This window comes from Stegostoma tigrinum, chromosome 25 (assembly GCF_030684315.1).
Source record: "Stegostoma tigrinum isolate sSteTig4 chromosome 25, sSteTig4.hap1, whole genome shotgun sequence".
NCBI lineage: Eukaryota > Metazoa > Chordata > Chondrichthyes > Orectolobiformes > Stegostomatidae > Stegostoma > Stegostoma tigrinum.
In genome coordinates, this window is record NC_081378.1 from 11,576,843 (window position 1) to 11,601,259 (window position 24,417).

The 24,417-nt window shown below is 41.6% G+C and overlaps 1 protein-coding gene across 6 annotated transcripts in view; it reads left to right on the forward strand.

Annotated features, from left to right (window-relative positions):
* The first annotated feature begins 4,570 nt into the window (after window positions 1–4,570).
* The window catches only part of LOC125463155 (protein TASOR 2-like), a 109,731-nt gene continuing 89,884 nt past the window's right edge, over window positions 4,571–24,417 (forward strand). For 3 of the 6 annotated variants that reach the window (XR_009447202.1, XM_048553985.2, XM_048553986.2), the window contains exons 1-2: window positions 4,571–5,016; window positions 22,724–22,875. Coding sequence is in view for 5 of the 6 variants with exons in the window: in XM_048553985.2 (XP_048409942.2) it covers window positions 4,950–5,016; window positions 22,724–22,875 (219 nt within the window). In the remaining variant the exon portion in view is untranslated. The remainder of the gene's footprint in view (window positions 5,017–22,723; window positions 22,876–24,417) is intronic. The other 3 variants (XM_048553982.2, XM_048553984.2, XM_048553983.2) reach the window with 2 other exon arrangements.

Sequence of the window (24,417 nt, forward strand, 5' to 3'; positions counted from 1 at the left end):
CCAGACCCGAAATGTCAGCTTTCCTGCTCCTCTGATGTTATTTGGCCTGCTGTGTTTATCCAGCTCTGCACCTTGTTATCTCTGATTCCAGCATCCTACTATTCCTAGTGCCTCCTATTTCTAGTTTAAAGATGAATTCAGATCAAACAATATGTTCAAATTTCAGATAGACTTGTCCACGTTTAGCTGTAATCTGAATCATAATATTTAAGGAACTAATACTATCTATATGTGTCCTCACACGCATGTTCTCTTAGCAACAAACTTAGCAGGAATAATGTCTTGGTGGCAGATAGCACAGACATGACAACTGGGGTTTTCTGTTCAACTCAGCACTATGTTACATCATCAGATATTACAATGTATAAAATCTCACCTTGGTTTGCAGCAAGCAAGGATTAATTTATGTAACTGGTCCTTAATGTTAGACAACAGGAATTGAAAGCATTAAGATTGGAACAGGAAGTTTGGAGACTTGCGCATGTTACAAAAAAAATCAGGAAATCTGAGCCAATTTTACACATTTTTATTACCTGTTTCTATAGAGCTTTGAAACAAAGTTGTTGCTGCTAAATCATTTCTAAATTTGTAAGTAAGGAAGTTAGGGTATGCAATTTAAATGAAAGATAAGCAAGAAGAATCTTCTTTGACATTATTGACTCCCATTCAAATGATGTGTATATGCACACATCTTCATTTTCAGATCAAGCAAACAGAGTACAAATTAACTAAGCCACTCTTAGATCTCAATAGAAATTATAAAATCCTTTCCTATCACCAATAGATCTGTTCAAACTTCCATTTGATGTTCAAGATTCTACCTTGGAATAGCTGGCAAATGTAGATTAGAGGAGTCACTGTAAATTCAAAATAACGGAAAGTACATCTTTCTCAAATATGTCACAAAGATGTGTTTCCTAACCAAAACTCTGTCCACTGGAAGATCAAATAATTGTGGCTGGTTTTTATGTTGCAAGAGAAAACCCAATTCTCACATTATTTAGTGTAGATACATAATGGGTTATCACACCAATATTAATCAGCATCTCGGCTGGTAGGGAATCACTAACATGATTTCAACTCTTCGCCATTTTCATGGAATTAACTGTTTGCATTAACAATTATACCTTCCTCTGCTAGACTGCTTTTTGGGGACTAACGACGAAAACCTAAGTTAAATATTTAATTTGCTCAAAGCAACATGTTGCTTTTTTTTTCAGTTTGTGTGTACACATGGAGTTATCTATAAAGTAGGATCATTATAAAGGTATAACCATTTATGAAAACCACCCAGAGACTTATTTTAGTAAGCTTATTCTCGTCATAGTTAATACTCTTGTTTTATGATATATATGTATATTTATGATATATAATTGTGGTTATTGACGGAAATTTCTACATCCTTAATTATTCTACATGTTTAATTCTTCTGAGGGATTGGAATTAACATCACCAAATGAAATGTGCTATTTATTTCAGATACACAAGAGACAGTTACATGTAGAGCTTCATTTTGGGTGTGAGAGTTGTTCATCATTCTTTCTGATTGGAATCCAGGGGGAGAGAAATACAAAGAATTTTATACTCAAGCAAAATGTACAAGAATTTTCTTTTTCCAGTTAGAAACTGGGTGATGCAAGCACCTTAACATTCCAGTTGGTTTAAAATGGCTCAAATATTAATTCATAATGATTGCCTCAACTGAGATCAAAAGTAGCCAAAGAATAAAATGGATTTGACCCAATGTGAGCTTGATGTTCATCATTTGTTCATGTTTGTCCCATTTATTTGTTTTGATTCAGCAAAGACCCATGTAAACTAAATCAACTGCATCTAATCCCTCAACAAATTTGAGTCCATTGTCAATGGAAAGCCATTGTGGTTCATGGAACACTGTGGAGCTGGGAGCAACAAACTAATGTGTAGGATTATAACTCAATATTCAGAAACCAGAAAAGGGTAATGCTGGACTATCTGACACAAAGCACTATTGTAGCACCAGTAATAGTCTTGAAAGGAAGTGGACTCTTTGTGATTTATTCATGAATATGGACATTACTCATAAGGCTGGCATTTTTTACTCACTCCTTTCCACCCTTGAGGAATTCATGGTGCAAGTTTTCCTGTTTAGCTGCTGCAATCCAACTGGTGAAGATGTTCCCAAAGTGCTGTTTGGGAGAAAATTTCAAGATTTTGACCCAGTAACAATTGGTCAGAAAACACATCCTAATACTAAACGCTGGTGTGTATTAGATGTGGCAGAATGACGGATATTTTTCCTTGTGCAGTTTTAAATGTTCTTTTTATCTGAAGGGCTGATTTATTTCCTCAGATTCTGACTAGTCCGCTGTTGATTTTTCAGCTGTCATCTCAAACTTCTAATGTTTTTCCTTCTGAAGATGTTTTTATCTTCCACAGGCATTTCAATAGCAAATAGCGTCTTGCTCTTTGTCTTTTACTTCTTGATGAATACTCAGCAAATGTAATTATTCAAAATATGTGAACATACATTTGTAATTCATGAATTTTGAATACTACTTTAGCATTTTGTTTTGCAAACTGTACTTCCTGTTGAGATAAAATGGGACAAAAACACATGACAATACTTAATATGTAAAGGCTCAGTGTAGACATGAACAAGAGACTTTTCTTGAACCAACAATTGCTTGACATGCAAACATTTGGCAGTAATGTGATTGTTGAAATAATCAAGATGAGAACAAAGCCGCAGATTTCCAGCAGCAAATGAACAGAGCCATGTGCAGAGCTGGGTGAGGGAAGATGGACAAAAAAGATGGTCTTAGTAAAGGTAAATGTAGGACTCATTAGCACAGGAATAGTTGTCTAGCATGGGGGCAGGAGAAAGGAATAAATGGATAAGTGGATGGTTGAGATGGAGAAACCCAGCAATGGGTAATGGAGTTTGAAGAGTGGGAATTGGCTATGGTGGAGCATAAATGCCAATATGGACTTAATGGGCCAAAGGACTTGTTTCTGTGCTGTAAGAGTCATTGGGTATTGTTTAATGTAGTTAATGAGACTTGTCTGCCAACTGAAGAACCAGAAAGGGCTCTGATCACTTCTTTTTTGGGGAAGGCCATTAGGCACCTAACAAGGCAACAGCAGATTTTTCCCTGATTTGGAGGATCCTTGAAGCAAGCCTTGACTCCTCCAACATAACAGCCAAACCATGCCACCCCTAACACAACATCCAATCAGTGTCCTCCCTACACAACTGTCCATCAAATCCCTTGCCCCAGTGCAGCTGCCCAACAGGAGGTGAGCAACTGTGTGTTGCTCAGCAGTATCACTGCGGAGGCTGTGGTCACAGCTGGAACTGCACTCACCTGAGGGCCAGGATAGACAAGGGACCCAGCCAGCCGACAGATGAATTATTGCAGGAAGGGGCCAGTTTGGTAGGGTGAGGGGGTTAGTACCAAGTTTGGGGTGGGGTGGGTGTACTCTCAGCAGACCACCCCGTTCCTGATACTAGGCCCTTCCGTCAGGGACTGTACCTGACAATGGAAGCCACTACTTCCCTCAGCTGGCGAGGATCTGCTTTTCAGTTTTCCACATGGCAAGTCCTCTGCCCACTCCTGAGTGGTGGGATGAAACCTCTAAGTGGGCATTAGTTATTGGATCTCACAAGAGTTTCATTTGATAACAAGGCAGGGAGGCCATCCATGAGGTTTCATACCACAGCCTAACCCAGGTGGGGCCAGAATGGGGATGGTAGTTTCAGTCGTTTTCCTGATTAAACGCTCCAGCTGCCACCCAAACCCCACCTCAGGTGGTGGACATTAAATTTTATCAACAGAAACATCCCAGAAAGAGGCCACTCAGCCCATTGAGTCTGTGCTGGCTGGCTATTATTCAGTTAGCTGCCTATGCTGCTCGAAATTTGTAAAGACCTGTCTGTGATTGCAGACCGTTGTGCCTTTCGAGCCTGTTCGGGCATTCCAAGGTAATGCCTGGCCTGGTTGTGATCTCAGTTTGTCGTCTGTACCCTTCTTCCCTTACAAGATCGGAATACACCTAACAGTGTGACCAGTGAGGGTTGGCTGTTAAGGGGGGCTTTGTTGAAATGGGTGCTGTTATATCTGCCGCTGTAAGGCCCAGAATCATGGTGAGATTCTGAGGACTAGCCTTTGCTACGTGAGGGACCAGCGAGGTGGGTGGCAGGGGCATGGAGAGGGGTGGGGAGCGATTGTGACACGATCCTTTGGAACGCGCACTTGAAGGTAAACACAACGTGTCACAATGTAACCACTAAAAGGCAACCACCGGCATCAGTGGATACATTGTAGCTTCAGAGAGCAATAGATAACATTGTAGCTGCATCCACTTAGCTTCACTTAAGTTTTTGAGAGAAATTCCTCGTGAAGTTTTTTTTAAAAAAGACACAAGTTATTATTCCCCTCAAAACAAAAAGCGCCAGCCTCGGGACTTTGTGCTGTCGTTTCAACGGATGCTAAGGCCTAGTCGATGTGAAGGCAGCGTTTCCTGAGATCAGCCGATGTTTACAGTTCGTTCAGGAAGTGCCGCCTCGCTCCACCCTTTTTTTCGCGATGACATTCAATTGCGTACCAAGCTTTCTCTTTCTGTATTCCCTTTCTGATGTAGTACTTCCGCCTCGCTGCAAGAAGCCAGAACGTTGCACGTTATTCGCCGTCGACGGTGCTGAAGTTTCTGCAGTGATTTGTTCGGTTTAAATTCACTGACGACAAAATCTCCCTCAGGTTTGATCTCCGCCGCGCCTGAGGTGCGTTTCCCCGCGTCCCCACCCTAAACCCCGGAGAAATGTCAGCTTTCCCCTGATGGAGGGACATCTCGCTTCTTTCTCCGATGCCGATACTCCGCACGTGGAATTTTTCATGTTCTGTTAAATTACAAAGCGACGGCGGCAAGATAAACTTGCTCTCCCGGCCTGCGAGGAGACGGGCGAGAAGATGTCTTCTGGTCGCTCGCCGAGTTGTGAGGAACCGTGTCCCTCAACTCGGGATGGCTCTCCTCCAGGTGAGTGGGCAACTGATCTCAACTGGACTGGGCGCTTGCCCCTTCGACATTCAAAACAAAAAAAGTGCTGGAGAAACTCCGGCAGAATCTTTAGAGAGAATTACTGTTTCCAATCCAATATAACTCAACTTCGGAATTGAAGAGTTGGAAAACTGATGCCTTCTTTTTAATCCACTATCCATATTAGCCTGGTTCCTTCCTCAAAACTAGTTGTGCCAGGCCTAAGAAAGTTGTATTATAATCATTTATCAATATCAGGAATGTAACTGTCTTTTTTTAAAAAAAAAATCGTTAATGATTCAGCTTTGAGAATCATAAAAATGTTTTTCGGGAATCTTTTGAGCTGTTTGACTAGATTAAGGTACTTTTGAGACTAGTATTTGTATATCAGAACGGACGATTGTGTAATCCCTTTGTCCCCCCCCGTACTTCCTCTAGCTATTTGAATTCTACCATTAGTGTAACAGTCGTTTGAAAACGTTCAGTTGTGCTTACTCTTTTGAGCTTATAATTAATGTTTTTATTATTTGGTAGCAAATAGACTGATTTTGGACACCCTTCACCACAGATGATGCTATAGCACTACCGCTGGTGAAAAGGCATCATTACCCTCTGACAGGTTTACATAGGCTATTTCTATTGCAAGTGTGACAGAGGAAGTTTATCATGGAAATCTAAAACTAAAGACTTACCTACAGTTTTAAAGTAAGGACTGAATTATGTCAGTGCTCCTTTTCATTCATTCAGTTCACCTGAAAGCTGTTGTGAGTCTTCATTCCCCAAGAATATTGAGCTCTAGTTAAAATGTTTTTTTGCTCAGAGACAAGACTAGACAAAATCCACACAATTAACTAATTATCCCACTTGTAGCAAACTGAGAGGAGACATTTTTCAAGAATTCCCTCCCTAACAGCAACTGCACTATATGGGCTGCAGTGATTTAAGGACATGGCTCCCCACTAATAAATGCCCAGGACTGGCCACATTTCATGAATGAAGTTTTAAACATTGAGAATGAATTAACTTTTAATTCGGGTCTTCAATCCTGCAATCCGTGTGAACTTAACTTAGCATTACACTTTACGTATTTCATGGTTTACAAGCATCAGGTTGACTCAGTACAGGTAGTGTCTCAAAGTCAATTTTGACTGAGATGGTGCTGAATTTGCCAGATATCCGGTTGAGTAATTGGCATCAAGGTGCAGGAGGAGACTAGTGTGCAATCTGGCAGAGCTGATGAATATACAAACATACGATTTAGGAGCAGGAGTAAGCCCCCTCAATTCAATAAGATAATAGCTGGTTTGAATGTAATCTCAACCCCTACATTCCCACCTACTCTCAATAACCTATCACCTCTTTACTAACCAATAATCTTTTTTTCTCCTGCCTTCAAAATATTCAAAAACTTCCACAACATTTTGAGGAAGAGAATTCTAAAGACCCTCTGAGAGAGAAATTTAGAATTAGGTTTCATTGTTATATGTACACAAGTACAGGGATACAGGAGCACGGTGAAAAGTTTTCAATGTTGCCATTCACAGCCCCATCTTAGATACAAAGTACTTTGGTAATAAATCTTAGCTAAAGAGTAGATAAAGAAATAAGTTAAAAGTTCAACATTGTAGTTCTTGTCAGTATAAAGTAGGAAATAAGAAATAAAGTTAAAAGCTCCAAATTACAGTTCTTCTTTAGCCATGGGCCTGCAGTCACTCCACATTGGCTTTCCCTATGCTGGGCTCAATCTTTCTCCAGCACAGAGTTTGACTTCCTGATCCCTGTGCCTCTGCACTGCTGTATTGCTGCCGATTGCCATCCTCTCTCTCCTGTGCTGCACTTGGTCTCTTGGTCCCAGTGCCTCTGCAGGGATGGACCTTGTGTACATTTTGGCTTCAGGATTTGCTGAGAAAATAAGTGTTTGAACTTCAGAAGCAGTTAATTTACAGTGAAGTACTTTGAAGCACTCTGAGGGAGTGAAAGGTACAAGATAAAATGTGGAGGGGGAAGGAATTACTTCAGTTTCTACAAGCCCTGTAAGTATTTTGCAGATCGGAGGTAGTTTATTAATTCATGTAATGTGGAATTAAAATCATTGTATTTTGCCATGAATTTCAATTTTAATCACTATCGTATTATTGCAGCAACCGAGGACAGAATGCTGACTAAATATAGTATGCTAAGGAACTTTCAGGAGAACAGGAGTAGTACAACAGAAGAGGTTGGGTTACTAGTCAGAGGCACTATAGCACAACAAGGTAGAATTCAAAAGGGAATCCATTTTAGATTGATCTGGGAGATCAGTCGATCTTATAACAATTGAAACAAAAAATTGTGAATGAAATTTGTAAGTGGAAGTTTATACTAACAAAGTTCTATAATTATGATGTAAAATTATAAAAATAAATTAGGATAGAGGAAGGTCCAAGGTCAGCATATTCTTTCATATTCAACAGTTTCTTTGGTCAGCATATTTCTACTCCAGCCAGGACCATGGGACTGTAGGAATGGATGTGGTCCAATCAGTTCCTCAAACCTGCTGTGCCATACTGAATCATTTACCTCATCACCAATTTACCTCCCTATCCCCATATCCTTTTAATGTTGTTATTGTATAGAAATCTATCAATGTCTTTCTGATGTGAATGTACTTGATGACTGAACTTTTGCAGCCCTTTGTGGGTAGAGAATTACCAACATTCAGCGCCCTCAGGTGAGGAAATTCCTAGCCCTGTCAGTTCTAGATGGCCAGCCCCTTAATCTCAGTCTGGATTACTTGTTTCTAAAGTTTCCCCACCAAGGGGAAAGTCTTTTCTGCATTCAACCTGTCTAGACCTTTAAGAATTTTGTAAATTTCAATTTAGTTACCTTTCATTCTTCTAAAATCAGGCTTGGTCTCCTCAATCTCTCCTCATAGTCATCCCATCAATCCAGGCATTAGTCTGGTGTACATCCAATGAACTTTCTCTCTATGAGAACATAAATAATATCTAGAAATAAAAGAACCTTGACTAGATAGAATAAATATAATGAAATATAAACATTTAGGCAATGAATTATTTGCTGCAAGGTATCCAGCCTTTTGAATGTTTTTTGTGGCTTTTGTATTTATGTAGTTGATTCAGTTAAATTTCTGGTTCGTGCTATCTCCCAGACTGTTTATGGAAGAGGATTTGATGATGTGAAAGCAGATGACTATCCAAAGGACTGAATATTGTATTACCTGGAACTTGTGTGGCCGAATGTTACTTGCTGTTTATCAGCCTGAAAATTGTCCAAACTTAGCTGCATGCGGACATGGACTGCTTCATCACCTGAACATCTGAAAGTGGAACCAAATAGTATACAACCATCAATAAACATCTGCACTCTGTCCTTACAAGGGGAAACTTATTGACAAAACAGCTCCTGTTAATTGGGACTCTGATACTGCCCTGGGGATCTCCTTCAGTGATGTGTTGGGGCTATATGTTCCATAGAACAGAATCCTTACAATGCGCAAGCGGGCCATTCAGCCCATCAAGTCCACACCAACCCTCTGAAGAGCATCCCACTCAGACCCACCCCCTCTACTCTATCCGTGTATCTTTACACTTCCTATGGCTAAGCCAACTTACACACCCCTGGACACTACGGGCAATTTAGCATGACTGATCCATCTAACCTGTATATCTTTGGACTGTGGGAGGAAACCAGACCACCCAGAGGAAGCCCATGCAGGCACGGGGAGAATGTGCAAACTCCACACAGATGGTCTCATGAAGGTGGAATTGAACCCAGGTCCCTGGTGCTGTGAGGCAGCAGTGCTGCCCACTGAGCCACCGCACCATCCCACCATCTTTCAGAAGACAGCAGACATCTTGAATCGAGATGAATCAAGCTTATTTTAGGTGAAATATATCAGCAAGCAAAATGTTGTATCACAGCAAAATTGGAGGGAATACAACCCTAGTTTTTTTTTCAGTCTTTTGTAATTTCATCCTAGGAGCCAAAAAAGTGGGAGCAAACACAGCGTTAAGTAATATTTTCTGCTGGAAATGATACGAATGCGTCATCAAGTTGAAGGTAGCTGCACTTGATGTATTTGATCTGTGGGGAGTTTTGCTGTGGTTTGTCATTATGGCAGTGGCAAAATCAGTTTGTTGTGGTAACTTCTGCCTGTGATTTTAATCAACTCTGCATGAATACATAATATATTAACAATAGCCAAATGTAGTGACTGTGTGGAAAAATAAGACTGTAGTGTAAACTCTAAACTTCTTAGCCTGGACAGTACTGTGAAGGTTCCAGAAGGAAAAGGAGTAGAAGTTGGCTGTATTTTGGCCTGAATGTATGAATTGATTAAACTCATGAACTTCCTCTAGAAGTGCAATGTGAATGAATTGTGCTACTGGCCATGTCACACTGAGAGTGCCTTGGTCTATTAACTGGACGGAGCTCCAGAACTATCTTCCCTACAAACGAAGATATTTGGAATTCCCTATTTATTATGCTGCCTTTAATCTGGGTGCAGGCCAAGTAGAAGTGGTAAAGGGATTAGAGAACAGAAATAAATATCTCTTACGAAAACTGTAGAGCTTTGCTGAGATCACATCTGGTGTACCATGTGAAGTTTTCGTCTCCACATTTCTGCAAGGATAAATTTGCAATGGAGGCAATGTGGCAAATTTTCCAATAAATTGCTCCCTAGAATAAGGGGGCTCCCTTGTTGTCTCTAGAAGAATGAGAAGTATTTCATTGTCATAGAGCCATACAGCATAAAAACAGACCCTTTGGCCCAACCAGCTCACACTGACCATGTTCCCAAACTAAATAATTCCAACTTGCCTTGTAGTTATCCAAATGTTTCCTTTAAATGTTGTAACTCTACCTGCGATACACTACTTCCTCTGGCAAGTCATTCTACACACAAAGTACTCCCATTCTAAAAGAGTTGCCCCTCATGTCCTTTTCAAATCATTCTCCTCTCATCATAAAAATATGCCCCCTACCCTAGGGAAAGCCTCTTCCTATTCACTTTTATCTATGACCCTCATGATTTTATAAACCTGTATGATCATCCCTCAACTCCCTATGCACCATTGAAAAACGTTCCAGCTTATCCAGCCTAGCTTATATCTCAAACCTTCCATTTTTGACAACGTCCTGGTGAAACTTTTCTGAACCCTCTCCAATTTAATAATATCCTTCCTACAGCAAGGAGACCAGAATTGCAAACAGTCCTCCAGAAGAGGCCTCACCGATATCCTGTACAACCTCGACGTGAATCCCAACTCCTATTCTCAAAGACGTAAGCAATGAAGGCAAGAGTTCTACACATTTTCTTAACCACCCTGTCTATATGTGGAGATATCAAAGATCCTGGAAGATGGGATAGGCATTGAGTGACCGTTCCCATTTGTCAGGGAATCCATAAAATCGGACAGCCTTAAGATAAGGGGCTGATCACTTTTGGAGACCGAGATGAGAAGAAATTACTTTGCTCAGAGGATTGTGCACCTTTGGAATTCTTTACATCAGAAAGTTGTGGATACTCCAACATTGAGTACAACATTTAAGGCCGAGCCAGACAGACTTTTCATCTCAGTGATAGTAAGAATTGCCAGTGCTGGAGTCAGAGATGACACAGTGTGGAGCTGGAGGAACACAACAGGCCAGGCAGCACCAGAGGAGCAGGAAAGCTGATGTTTTGAGTTGGGACCCTTTCTATCTCTTGGATTGAGGAAGGAATGGGAAAGGGAGGGTGATGGAGTTGCAGCCCAACCTTAGCAATCATCATTTTAAATGGCAGAGTAGGCTTTGTTGGTCAGCTGCTTATTCCTGCTCCTATTTATGTGATTCTTGCTAACTTCACAGCAGAGCATTGTAAGGAAAATGATGAAGCAGCTGTCAGCAGTTTTGAGAAAGGGGTCAGATGTCCATAAAGAAGATTTTATTAACATTTTAATAAATGGTTCTTGTTATCTTAAAGTTCATTCCCATCATAGTAATGATGCATGTTCACTTTTATTGTAGGTACAGTTTACATCCAGTATTGCATAATGACAGAACAGTGAAGTTTCCATGTTCATGTGCACATTTGCAGTATTGGGTGCAACCAGCGATTTTAAAATACTTGAACCCCAGAGAATGATCAAACACTGAAGCGCGATGTCCTGTTCTTGCCTATCCCTGTAAGTAGCTGAACCTCGGGCAGTGCGAGGAGAAATTTCAGCTTTTGCATCAAGGGGTGACATGGTAGCTCCATGGTTAGCACCACTGTCTCATAGCACCAGAGACCCAGGTTAGATTCTACCCTCGGGTGACTGTCTATATGGAGTTTGCGTGTCTCCCGGTGGATTTGCTCTGGGTACTTCGGTTTCCTTCCATGGTCCAAAGTTGTGCCGGTTAGGTGGATTGGCCATGCTAAATTACCCAGGGATATGCAGGTTAGGTGGATTTGCAATGGGAAGTGTGGGGTTACAGGGATGCGGAGTGGGGTAGCGGGGGAGCGGGTGGTGGGTGGTCTGGGCCTGGGTGGGATATTCTTCAGAGGTTGGTGTAGACTCATTGAGCCTAGTGTCCTGCTTCCATGCTGTAGGGATTCCAAGTTATTTCTGAGTGGCAGTTGGTGAACAGAATGCTGTGTTGCATTGTCAATTCCATATGGCACAGATCTAAGAATGCCTTGCTGAAGCTGTGTGATTCTGCCATCAGGTTGCGTTTTGACTGCTTCGTTGGACTCTGGTCAACAAAGCACAGGAAATAGTTGCCCTGGAAGATGTGTGGAGAAAGGACACACAACTGACTCGTGGCTTTGGAAAATTAAGTTATGATGGGACATATAATGCTTCATTTTTGGATAGAGTTGGAGGAATAGAGGTTTATACTAGTTTTTAAGGTAACATGAAAATGGAACAGTAGGCACTATTTTAAGATATGCCAAACAAACTATCTTAATCAAACACAATGGATGCTGGGAGGCACATTAGCGCCAGTAGTGACTAGTTAACTTCATGAAAGTAGGAATCTCTCTAATGCCTTTAGAAATAGTGAAAAGGCACAATTTACATCTTGAGACGTTAACAAATAAACTTAAATCAGCGTAAATTAATTATAAATTAACAGGCAGTTGGTACATCACATTGGAGAAAAGGGTATGTTTTGTATTAAATAATACAACTGTGATACATTTTACAAAATTTTTTTTCTCTCTAAACCAAGCTACTAAGATATGTATGTAGCATTAAAGGGACAGTCTCAAAGTCACTTCTAGTCCTCCAGAAGAGAGTCAGCTCACAAGTTCAGACCTCCACTGCCCTTTGGCAATCTTTCCACTTCGCCTGAGGTTTCGATCATACAATTACTGCCAGCAAGTATCTTCCTCATGATGGTTCTGATGATCAGGAGTTCCAGAGATTCCTATATCTGACCCCTCAGAAATAGTTTAGCTGGTTCTGATAAAACTGTTTTCTCCCACAGAGTTTACTTTCACTGTTCTTCAATTCCTACCGAATAGGGAAGATCTGTTCCTGGGCGAGATCCAATTCTTTTCCACCTGCTTCACTGCAGCAACCATTCCTTATGCTATATAAATTGTTGATACCCTTTTGAAATTTTGCTTTCTTGCTTCTGTCCTGACGAGTGCCAGGTAAAAGACTTTGACAGCAAGACTCTTCTTTTTTCCAGCAATAACCAACTTTATCTCTATTCTGTTAGAGGTGCTAAAAGACATCTCCCTGGGTTTCTCAGATAACAAGGTGCAGAGCTGGATGAACAGCATCAGAGGAGCAGGAAAGCTGACGTTTCGGGCCTAGACCCTTCTTCAGAAATGGGGGAGGGTGGGAGGGTTCTGAAATAAATAGGGAGAGAGGGGGAGGCGGATCAAAGATGGATAGTGGAGAAGATCGGTGGAGAAGAGACAGAAAGGTCAAAGAGTTGGGGATGGAGCCAGTAAAGGAGATTGGGTGGGGAGTTAGGGAGGGGATAGGTCAGTCAAGGGAGGATGGACAGATCAAGGGGGCGGGATGAGGCTAGTAGGTGTGAGATGGGGGTGGGGCTTGAGGTGGGAGGAGGGGATAGGTGGGAGGAAGGACAAGTTAGGGAGGTGGGGACAAGCTGGACTGGTTTTGGGATGTGGTAGGGGAGGGAAGATTTTGAAGCCTATGAAGTCGACATTGATGCCATTGGGCTGCAGGGTTCCCAAGCAAAATATGAGGTGCTGTTCCTGCAACCTTTTAGGTGGCATCGTTATGGCACTGCAGGAGGCCCAGGATGGACATGTCATCTGAGGAATGGGAGGGGGAGTTAAAATGATTCACGGTTGGGAGGAGCAGTTGCTTAGTGAGAACCGAGCGTAGGTGTTCCGCAAGGCGGTCCCCAAGTCTCCGCCTGGTTTCCCCAATGTAGGGGAGGCCACAATGGGAACGTGGGTACAGTATACCACATAAACAGATGTACACCTGCACATCTGCTAATGTGGAAAGTATTCTTGGGGGCTGGGATGGGGGTGAGGTGGGAGGTGTAGGGGCAGATGTAGCACTTGCTGCAGTTGCAGGGAAATGTGCCAGGTGTGGTGGGGCTGGAGGGTAGTGTGGAGCTGACAAGGGAGTCATAGAGAGAGTGGTCCCTCTGGAAAGCTGAGAACAGTGTCTGCCCCTACACCTCACCCCCATCCCAGGCCCCAAGATGACTTTCCACATCAAGCAGATGTTCACCTGCAGGAAGGTTGCAGGAACAGCACCTCATATTTTGCTTGGGAACCCTGCAGCCCAATGGCATCAATGTTGACTTCACAAGCTTCAAAGTCTCCCCTCCCACTACTGCATGCCAAAACCAGCCCAGCTTGTCCTTCCTCCCACCTATCCCCTCCTCCCACCTCAAGCCCCACCCCCATCTCCTGCCTACTAGCCTCATCCTTCCCCCTTGACCTGTCTGTCCTCCCTAGACTGACATATCCCCTCCCTAACTCTCCACCTACACTCACCTTTACTGGCTCCATCCCCACCTCTTTGACCTGTCTGTCTCCTCTGCACCTATCTTCTCCTCTATCCATCTTCTATCCACCTCCCCCTCTCTCCCTGTTTATTTCAGAACCCCTTTTCCTTCCCCCATTTCTGAAGACGGGTCCGCTGTCAGCTTTACTGCTCCTCTGATGCTGCTTGGCCTGCTGTGTTCATCCAGCTCTGCACCTTGTTATCTCAGATTCTCCAGCATCTGCAGTTCCTACTATCCCTGGTTTTCTCGGAGTTTCTCTCCTTTCTTATTTCCTAACACTATGGTGACCTGAAGTTTCACGAGTACTTCTCCAATTTGAGTTGTTTACCTGGAATTCACTATCACCCTTCAGAACTAACTGTTTCACTTGGATATAAAAGTATGTTTTTAAAACGTAAAACCTTCTTGCAAAGTTGATTGTTCATTACAACTCCAATATGTGCCTATCATCTGAAATGGTGAGGAAATTGAGGAGCATGTTCTAGAATTTATTGACGCATTTGCTTTCCAAGCACGTTGGTTTCAAATTGGCGAGTTTGCCAGATGGTCAGAATTGTTCTCCTCATTGTTTCATTTCCAACATCCTCTTGGGCTTGATCAATGATGTTGAAAGGGAATTGGGCAAACACTTGAGGGACATATAGCTGCAGGGCTGTGGAGGTGGAATGGGTTTAATTGAATTATTTCAGAGAGCTGTGGGAACAGCTGCAGTCTTTGCCAACAACTTATGCAAACATTAAGGCCTTTGTTAGTTCTATTGCTTCATAGTAACGTAGGTAACTGGATAAGCTTGTGGGCTCTGAGGTCTGACAGTTACAGGCCCCAGTTAGACTGGAAATCTGCAGTGATTTTGAGGATCGGATTTCTCCCTTCCAGCCCAAGAAGCGAAGATATAAACATGTAGGACCAAAAGCAGAGCAATTCTGTGATCCTTTAATTTTACCAGATCCTCATCTTCAGAATGTGTTGAGAGCATGAGGGCCACATATAGATAGAAGCCCCCCACCAGGTTGAACATGGCAACTGCACTGTTAGTTGCACTGAACAGGGTGATCTTCAAGGCTGGCTTGTAGAAGAAATCTGTGATTGTTTTTTGTTTGCTATGCAGCAAGTAACACCGTTAATCTTTTCATCTATAGGCACTTTAAGATTAATTCAAAATTGTGGCAGGTTGCATCTGCTTTGATCTGCAACAGACTTGCAACATTTGGAGCAGTCATATCCTCTCCATAGGACTGTGAAAGCCTTACAATACCGTGGTGGCAGATGCAATTGCAGGCAGTAGTAGCCCATCTATTTCTGTCTAACCATACAACTGGAGATTTGCGTAAAGTAAAAGGCATTGCAAAAGTGACAACACGGCTTCCTGTTGTGACAACTGACTAGCAGTGGATCTGTTATCAGAACTTCATCTTTGCAAAGAGCCTAATTTGTTTGGTTGACCTCTAGGCCTCAGAACCAATGTAGCACTCAGTGAAGATTGGCGCAAAGCTTTGCATAACTTTAACAATTCTGGTCTTACCAAAGATGGGCAGAAGGATCCTGCAAGTATCTGGTTCATATTGGTAGATTTTTTTCAGGTTGAGATCAATTTTGCGGACTATGGACTCATATTGATATCTTTTCTGTAGCAGAGGAATGAGTCAATTGATCAGTTTGTCTGTTGATAACAAACTGAGGGCCATGAGTGTGACTTCACAGAGGTTGAAGTAGCTGGGCATACAGAGGTGGAATCCACAACAGTAGAGGCATACAGGAGGGAACTTTTAAAGAAAATGTTTGATAACTCCACTCAGATTCTCCAGCATCTAAGGGGTTTGTGTCAATTCATGTTTTATGTGTTATAGTGGATGGTGTGCATCTGCTCTGCATGAAGGCACATACAGTGCAATGCAAACGTTTTAATTCCACTCAAACTAAAGGTTATGTGCCTGAATAAATGGGGTGCCATGGTAATGCAGAGCAACCAGCTGACTGCATTTAACAGTTCATTAGCTTTGTGTTTAATCACAGTTAATTGGAAATATAACCAATCGGAATGCAAGTCCCACATCTTTTCCATTGGAATAACTACTCTTATCATAGAACTATTGGATATGGCCATCACTGGCTGGTCCAGCATTTATTATCCATCCCTAATTGTCCTTCAGGATGTGCTGGTGAGCTGCCTTCCTGAACCCTGTATTCCATGTAGTGTAGGGCCACCACAATGCTGTTAGGGAGGGAGTTCCAGGATTTTTGACCCCATGACAATAAAGGAAGGGTGATGTAATTACAAGTCAGGATGGTGCGTGACTTTGAGAAGAATTTGCAGTTAGAGGTGTTTCCATGTATCTGCTACTCTTGTCCTTCTAAGTGGTGGACATCATAGGATGTGATGGTGCTGTCAAAGGAGTTTTGGTGAGTTACTGCTGACCATTTTCTAAATGGCATACATTGCTGCCGCAGTGCATTGTTAGACAACAGTGTGAATATTTATGGTGCTGGTTGGGGTGCTGAACAAGTAAGCCGATTTATATCGGATGTTATCAAGCTTATGAGTATTGTTGGAGTTGCACAGTTTTAAACAAGTAGAGAGTTTTGCAGTACACACCTGATTTGTGCCTTTATCGATATTGGACAAGCTTTGTGGAGTCAGAAAGTGAGATACTCATTGAAGAATCCCAAGCCTTTGACATAACCTTGTGGTCACAGTATTTGTATGTTGATTCAAGGTGAGGGGCTTATATATAATTAAATATTATTAATTTTAGAGTTTGGAATTTGAACTAGTATCTGGGTTTAGTCTATGTCTATGAAAAGGTTTGATGATTTACTCTTAAATTTGCACAACTACAGAAATACTTATTTTAAACTACTGTAGTGGGGGGAGAGAGAGCGGGGGAGGGGGGGAGAGAGAGAGAGAGAGAGAGACCTCCTAGAGAGTAATAAGGCTTTTTGTTTCATTGTGTTGAGTTTTACGAGGGATCAGAGTAAACAGATGTGCATTAGGCTTCAGCTGGAAAGATCTGGAGACTATATTTTTGTCTCTGGGAAACATCCATAGCTTAAAGAAAAGCCTTTTCAGGGCAGTTTTCAGAAGTAGTCACAAAAGATAGATGCATGAGAAGGAAGAAAGGGGGTAGTTTGGAAAGGTTAAGATATAGGTTACCCAAGTTTAAGGTGTTGCTTTGAAAGTTTCAAAGCAGAGAAGGTCTAAGCTTAGTTAAATGAAGATTCAAGAATGTGGTAGTCAGATTCTCAAAACCTAAGAGTTGAAGCCACAGTTGAGGTGAGCACTATTTATCTGAGACAGAAGGGAATTCTGTCTGGTATGAGTGCTATAAAGGGGTACTTTGGGTACAGTTTGGATTGTATTTTCTGTGTGTTTTGAAGTCTTTACATTTTGTGTTATATGTAAATGGTTTGGTTTATTTTGTTTTATCTTCATTTCTTTTGTGTAATAAACTTCTGTTTTATTGTTTAAAATCAAATCTACAGCATTACGTGTTTGTATTTCAGTGAAAGTCCACCTTGTTTAAAACCAAAGGTTTGATAACTCAACACAAAGGGTTTGCATAATATGACCTATCAAGCCAGATTTCAGTCTGGGATTTGATCTGTCTAGTAATAATATCAGCTGGGATCACAGAAATATACATGCAGAGATTTAAATCCAATATAAGTACCTGCCTTTGATCAACATCTTGAGAATGGGCCAAGCATAGAGGATAAGCCAGTTCTATCTGTCAAGGATCACTGGTTTACCGTCTCTGTTCTAACAGCTTAAGAGGTGATGCTACACGACACCTTTGGGATGATACCACATCCACCATTGACCCAACCCCTCTGCCTCATCTAATGATTCTGCCTGTATTTTCAAAGCTAAACTGTGGGAAATGACCATCATGATTAGGAAGGCTAGAAGAGAGGCATTGCTGCAGAAAAGAATGTTTGAGGCATTTGGAAACTTGGCTTGAAAACTATAAAATCAGGAACATCAGAACGCCTACCAAAGAAAGATGATGAACAGAGTGAGCAAACAGCATCTACGCATTTTACGTCCAAGAGAATAATCCATTTCTGAAGAAGGGTCTAGGCCTGAAACGTCAGCTTTCCTTCTCCTCCTCTGCTGCCTGGCCTGCTGTGTTCATCCAGCTCTACGCCTTGTTATCTCAGATTCTCCAGCATCTGCAGTTCCTACTATCCATGAAATATTGTTCAGATACCAAGAACTGTTATCCTCTTTCCATACCAATCATTTAAGTTTTATCATGACTAATGAGTCTACATGCAGTTGCCGAGCTGACTGGTTTTCATGCAAACATTTTGCCCCCTTCCAGCTGACATAGTCAGTGCTGTGTGGCCTCCATTGAAGCTTTGTTGTTTTGTCCTGCTCCAAATTTATGTGGCCCAGTCTGTCATGGTGGGCAGTCTTATTTTTGGTTTTGTACTGTAGTGATATGTAGATGGGGTCTATTTCAACATGTTTGTTTATCACTTGGGTGTTGAAAACCAGGTCTCCAGGAATTCTCGTGCTTGTTTTTGTCTCGCTTGTCCTAGAACGGTAACTTTGTCCCAATTAAACAGATATCCTTCCATGTCGGAGTGTATTGAAACGAGGGAGAGTTGGTCATGCCATTTTGCTGCAAGTTGGTGTTCATGTGTCCTGGGTGAACTTCCTGCCCATCTGATATAGGAGGACATCAATTTGACTGGGACAAAGTACCAGTACTAGGACAAGCGAGACAAAGACAAGCATGAGAATTCCTGGAGGCCTGGTTTTCAACCACCAGTGTGGAAAAACAAATGTTGAAATAGACCCCATCTACATATCACTACAATACGAAACCAGAAACAAGACTACCCCCCATGACAGACTGGACCATCTAAATTCAGAGCTGGTCAGAACAACATCACTCCAGCAGAGGCTACACAGCACTGACGATATCACCTAGAAGGGAGCTGAAATGTTCGCATGAAAACCAGTCAGCTTGTGAACCAAGCAACAACTCCAATCACAACCCAAACTACAGATCTTCGTTAAAATAATTAAAGACCCTACGTGCTTCTTTTCTTTACCATAAATATCTCTCCCCTTTTTACTGTTGTTGAATTGTACACAGTTAGCTTTTGTCTATTTGAGGAGGATATGGTTTTGTTTGAGGAATAAAGGAGAATGTTGCAACACACCTTTTTTAGGGAGGTTGTTGTTTCTAATGTATAGTAGTGGAAAGGATATGATGTACGATACTCCTGTGTGACTGCTTTGTTTGCAGCATGAAGGTACCTGTACTGTGAAGACCCCCATGGACACGCTGAATCATCCTTGAATAAAAGTTACATTGCAGTGTTTTTGATACCATCTTATTTGGTTCAATGCCTTGTGCATAGTAGTGGCTTTCACAAATGTTAATAAAACAGTGTCATGTCTTGTATTTCAGACAACTGTGGCTGAGCTAAATTGCACACTGGAGATCAAGAATTGATCCAGTCTTGTTTGTCTAATCATAGATTGGCATCATGTGAGGTCACATTTACATACCCTACACAAGAGACCGAAAGTATAGAAAAGCTAATAGTACAGATCATCAATCAAACAGAGTCTGGTCTCTGAACAATCTACTTCTGTTGGATTGTGGTGGGGGGCGACTGCAGTAGAAGGGATTGAGTCTGAGTGATCTAATGCAAGAGTGGGTATCATTGCAGGAAGTGATGACATTTGACATGATCTGTATTGCCTTGTGATAAGATCGGACTCAAGTTTGCACTCCTTCCACATCTGTTTGTCAATGGTGGCAGTAAATGAAACAATTAACGGGAAGTGGAGGCTGCACAAATATCCCCATCTCCAATGATGGACGAGCCCAACATCTCAGCACAAAGGACAAGGTGAAAGTATTTGGATCCATCTTCAAACAGTACTGGCCAGTAGATGCTCCATCTTGGTCACCTTCTGATTCCTTAATATCACAAATCCAATCTTTAACAAACATAATTCACTCTATATGATACCAAGAAATGGTTGAAGGCATTGAAACTGAAAAGGCTATGGCCCCTGACAATATTCCAGTAATAATACTGAAGACTTGGGAATTAGCTCCACCTAAGCTCTTCCTATATATAGCTGGTTATAGGTTTTGATGATGTCATTGGAAGAGCCTTAGTGAATTCAGATTTCATTGGTGAATGCGGGTTTTTCATGTGTGATGGAGCAAAAATCGAGAAGCAAACTTGTTTTACATGAACTAATGTTAAGTGGTAAACTCTTGAGGCTAACAGCTAGCATGGTTAGATGCTGTATTAGTCTTGATTTTTGCATTGTAATGATAGGCATTTTGTAAATATTTTGGACATACTGGTAGATGAGATCTTTGAAATGAAAGCTGATGGTTAATGCCTGTCTCTGTGTCAAATTCTATCCTAGTGAGACAGTTCCTGTAGAATAACTACACGAAAGATTGGAATCTGCTAGATTGAATGTTCTGAAATGTCTTTAACTTTGAAACTGTTTTGTAGGGGGATGTGTCTGATGCAGTGGATTGAATGTGCCTTAAAACCTTCATCTGGTTCAATGGAAGCCATTTGATCAAAAGAAAGCTCTTGATGTTTTGTAACCAGAGTCTGCCCTAAGCTAAGGGTTGGAGTTAGTAGAGCCTGACTGAATGTGAATGGTTGTGGGCCGAACAGGGAGAACCACATGTGATTTCCTGATTTTGGAAAAACAAGCCCAAATTATATTGGGAGCAGGGAGGGTCTGACTGTAAGAATCAGATCTGCCAGCAGTAGGTAGGTGATGAGGGTCATTGATTGGCCTGTTGAATTTGATTGTGGATGAGTGAATTGTCCCTTGGTGACAGGTTCTTGGTAAAGGCCAGCCTCTGCCCATAACTCTGACCTCCCCTGCCCTTCCATCTGCACTAACTTCTTTCCCCATTCTATCTCTGCGTTGTCCTGTCTCCTGATACCCACTATTGATCCCTTCATTGGGCTGTCATCCCATTCCTGAGGAGGTGGAATTTCAAAGAAGTGAGACCGATGTGTAGACATTTTAATAAATTGCGCAGAGGCCAATTCATTTAATACTGAATGATTTTCACAGTTTTGGACTGATACTTGTTTTAATTGAGTTAGATGTTCCAGGCATAAAAGTTATAGGATCTGCTAATCTGGAAGTCTAAGGTCCTGAAAAAAACGCCTAATATGGAAGTCAGTCAATACAAATGATGCATTGTTTTTATCTGTCAAGGCTGTTCCAGTCTCCTGTTGATCCATCAAAATCTTGTACTCATGGAACCAGATTTGTCTGAATAAATATTGTTACATGTTAATGAGACACCAAGCATACTGCATGTATTACATTGTAAGGGAGATGTTTGAGCTGCACCCATAGAGTGGAGACTGAGAGATCAGGAAGTGAGGAGCAGGGGCTTGAAGCTGTGTCTGATCCACGTGCTCACAAGGGGGCACAGCTTGGAGCTAGCGTTGGATAAAGGGATGGGATGGTGTGATATGAGAGAGATGAATGAAAGGGCTCCTTCTATTTTCTATAAGTAGGCCATTCAACCCTTTGAGCCTGCTCCGCCATTCAATACGATCATGTCTCATCATGCCACTAATGAATGGCACATGTTATATCACAGAAAGAATGGAATGACATGGTGTGGATATTTAAAGAACTACTGTCACAATTAAAGAAGAAACTAAATTCTCTGCAAATATTTTGTGAGTCTCTGCTGAATTAAAAAGTATTTTGTAAAGGGATGAGGAACAGGAGTAAATTATTCATCCCCTTGAGCCTGTTAGCCACTTACTGAGACTGGCTGATCTGTAACCTAACTCTACCTGCTGTTGACTCATGTCCCTTAATACTGTTGCTTAACAAAAAGTAGTCTATCTCAATTAAAATGAAACACTGATCTCTTATCACCTGGCTTCTGTGGAAGAGAGTTTAAGATCTATACTACCCTTTGTGTGTGCAGGTGCTTCCTAACATCTCTTCTAAATGTTCTGGGATAATGGGAACTGCAGATGCTGGAGAATCCAAGATAACAAAGTGTGGAGCTGGATGAAGACAGTGGGCCAAGCAACATCTCAGGAGCACAAAAGCTGACCTTTTGGGCCTAGACTCAGCTTTTCTGATGAAGGGTCTAGGCCTGAAACGTCAACCTTTGTGCTCCTAAGATGCTGCTTGGCCTGCTGTGTTCATCCAGCTCCACACTTTGTTATCTTCTAAATGGCCTGTCCTGATTTTTAGACTATCCCTCCTAATTCTAGAAAGAATAAGATAATCTGATTTCTTAGATAACCGACGAAAGATAATCCATTGAAATAACTTATCTTTATCAAACCTGTCGAATTCTGTTAATATCTTGAAGATTTCAATCAGATCACCCCTCAACCTTCTAAATTCTAGGGCAAAACTTTTAAGTTTAATTTTATGCAAACACATGGATTGCCTTTTAATATAGAAATTGATACCCATATTATGAACTCTATGACAAACACCAGATGGGCAGATGGAGCGAGATATTTGTAACAGTTTCCAGCCCTTTAAAGGCTTTTCAGACAATTTGGAAACAGATCTCCGAAAACAGTTGTGAGAACAAGAAAGTGCGTCCATTATAGTATGCTTTTAAAACCTGACCCCTTTGGGCTTTATGTAGTTGTTGAAGGGTAACTAGCCTCTTCAGATTTCAAGCCGTAGTTTTGCTGCTACACGATATGGTAATATTGTCTCATTGTTTTTCTTCAGCAGAAACCTTTCGTACAGTTTCCCTCACCTCCAGCCAGTTCAGACAAGAAATACTTCCAACCTTGCAGCAGGGATACTTGGACTCCTCGTCAAGGAATTATTTTCACTACAACCAAGTGACGTTAGTGAGTAACGCAAAACTTCTAGATCAGGTAGGATTGTTTTCAAAGCCAACATGGAATCTAACAGAGATATTGCGATTTTTGCCTTTACTTAATGATACGTTTTATAAACATCCGGTATTTTCTTAGCTGTCGTTTTCTGTCTGTGTTTTGCTTGTGGTTGATTTGAAAGCAGAAGTTGCTGAGAAATGCTGTAGGTCCAGCTGTATCTGTGGAGGGAGAGTTAGTACTTTGAGTCCCAAATGATTGTTCATCAGAACGTATAGTATAATTGACAGATTAAGAGGAATTTCTCTGAGTGTCGTGAATCTGTGGAATTCTTTACTGCAGAGGACTATTCAAGGCTGAAGTAGACAGATTTTTAATAAGGAAGAGAATCAAGGACAATGGGGAAAAGGCAGAGAAGTGAAGTTGAGGGTTATCAGATGAGCCACAATTTTATTGAATGGGGAGCAGACTTGATGAGCTCAATAGCCTCCTTCTGCTCCTATGTCCTTTGGCCTTATTGTTATATACTGTCATACATTAAATTCATAGTTATCCTATAGTGTTAGAATATATATATAGTTAAATTATAGTTGTCCTGCTTTTAAAATTATCAGCTCAACACAAGGGAAACAGAACAGGGATCATGGGAACTGCAGATGCTGGAGAATCCAAGATAACAAGATGTACACAGATCCTTGAAAGTTGCCACCCAGGTTGACAGGGCTGTTAAGAAGGCATACAGTGTTTTAGCTTTTATTAATAGAGGGATTGAGTTCCGGAACCAAGAGGTTATGGTGAAGCTGTACAAAACTCTGGTGCGGCCGCACTTGGAGTATTGTGTACGGTTCTGGTCACCGCATTATAAGAAGGATGTGGAAGCTTTGGAAAGGGTGCAGAGGAGATTTACTAGGATGTTGCCTGGTATGGAGGGAAGGTCTTATGAGGAAAGGCTGAGGGACTTGAGGCTGTTTTCATTAGAGAGAAGGAGGTTGAGAGGTGACTTAATTGAGACCTATAGGATAATCATAGGGTGGATAGGGAGAGCCTTTTTCCTAGGATGTTGACGGCGAGTACGAGGGGGCACAGCTTTAAATTGAGGGGTGAAAGATATAGAACAGATGTCAGAGGTAGTTTCTTTACTCAGAGAGTAGTAAGGGAATGGAACGCTTTGCCTGCAACGGTAGTAGATCGCCAACTTTAGGTACATTTAAGTCGTCATTGGACAAGCATATGGACGTACCTGGAATAGTGTAGGTTAGATGGGCTTAAGATCGGTATGACAGGTCGGCACAACATCGAGGGCTGAAGGGCCTGTACTGTGCTGTTACGTTCTATGTTCTATAACAAAGTGTGGAGCCAAGCAGCATCTCAGGAGCACTAAAGCTGACGTTTCGGGCCTAGCCCCTTCATCAGAGAGGAAACAGAACAGGGATAGGCCTCTTGACCCTAAAATAAGTTGGCAGCTGATCATTTACTTCAACTTCACTTTAGCTTCAAGTTTGAATATTTTTAGATCTAGGTCTTAAATATGTCAAAGACTGAGCAATTTCATTTCTCCAAACTGGAGAATTGCAAAGTTTTGTA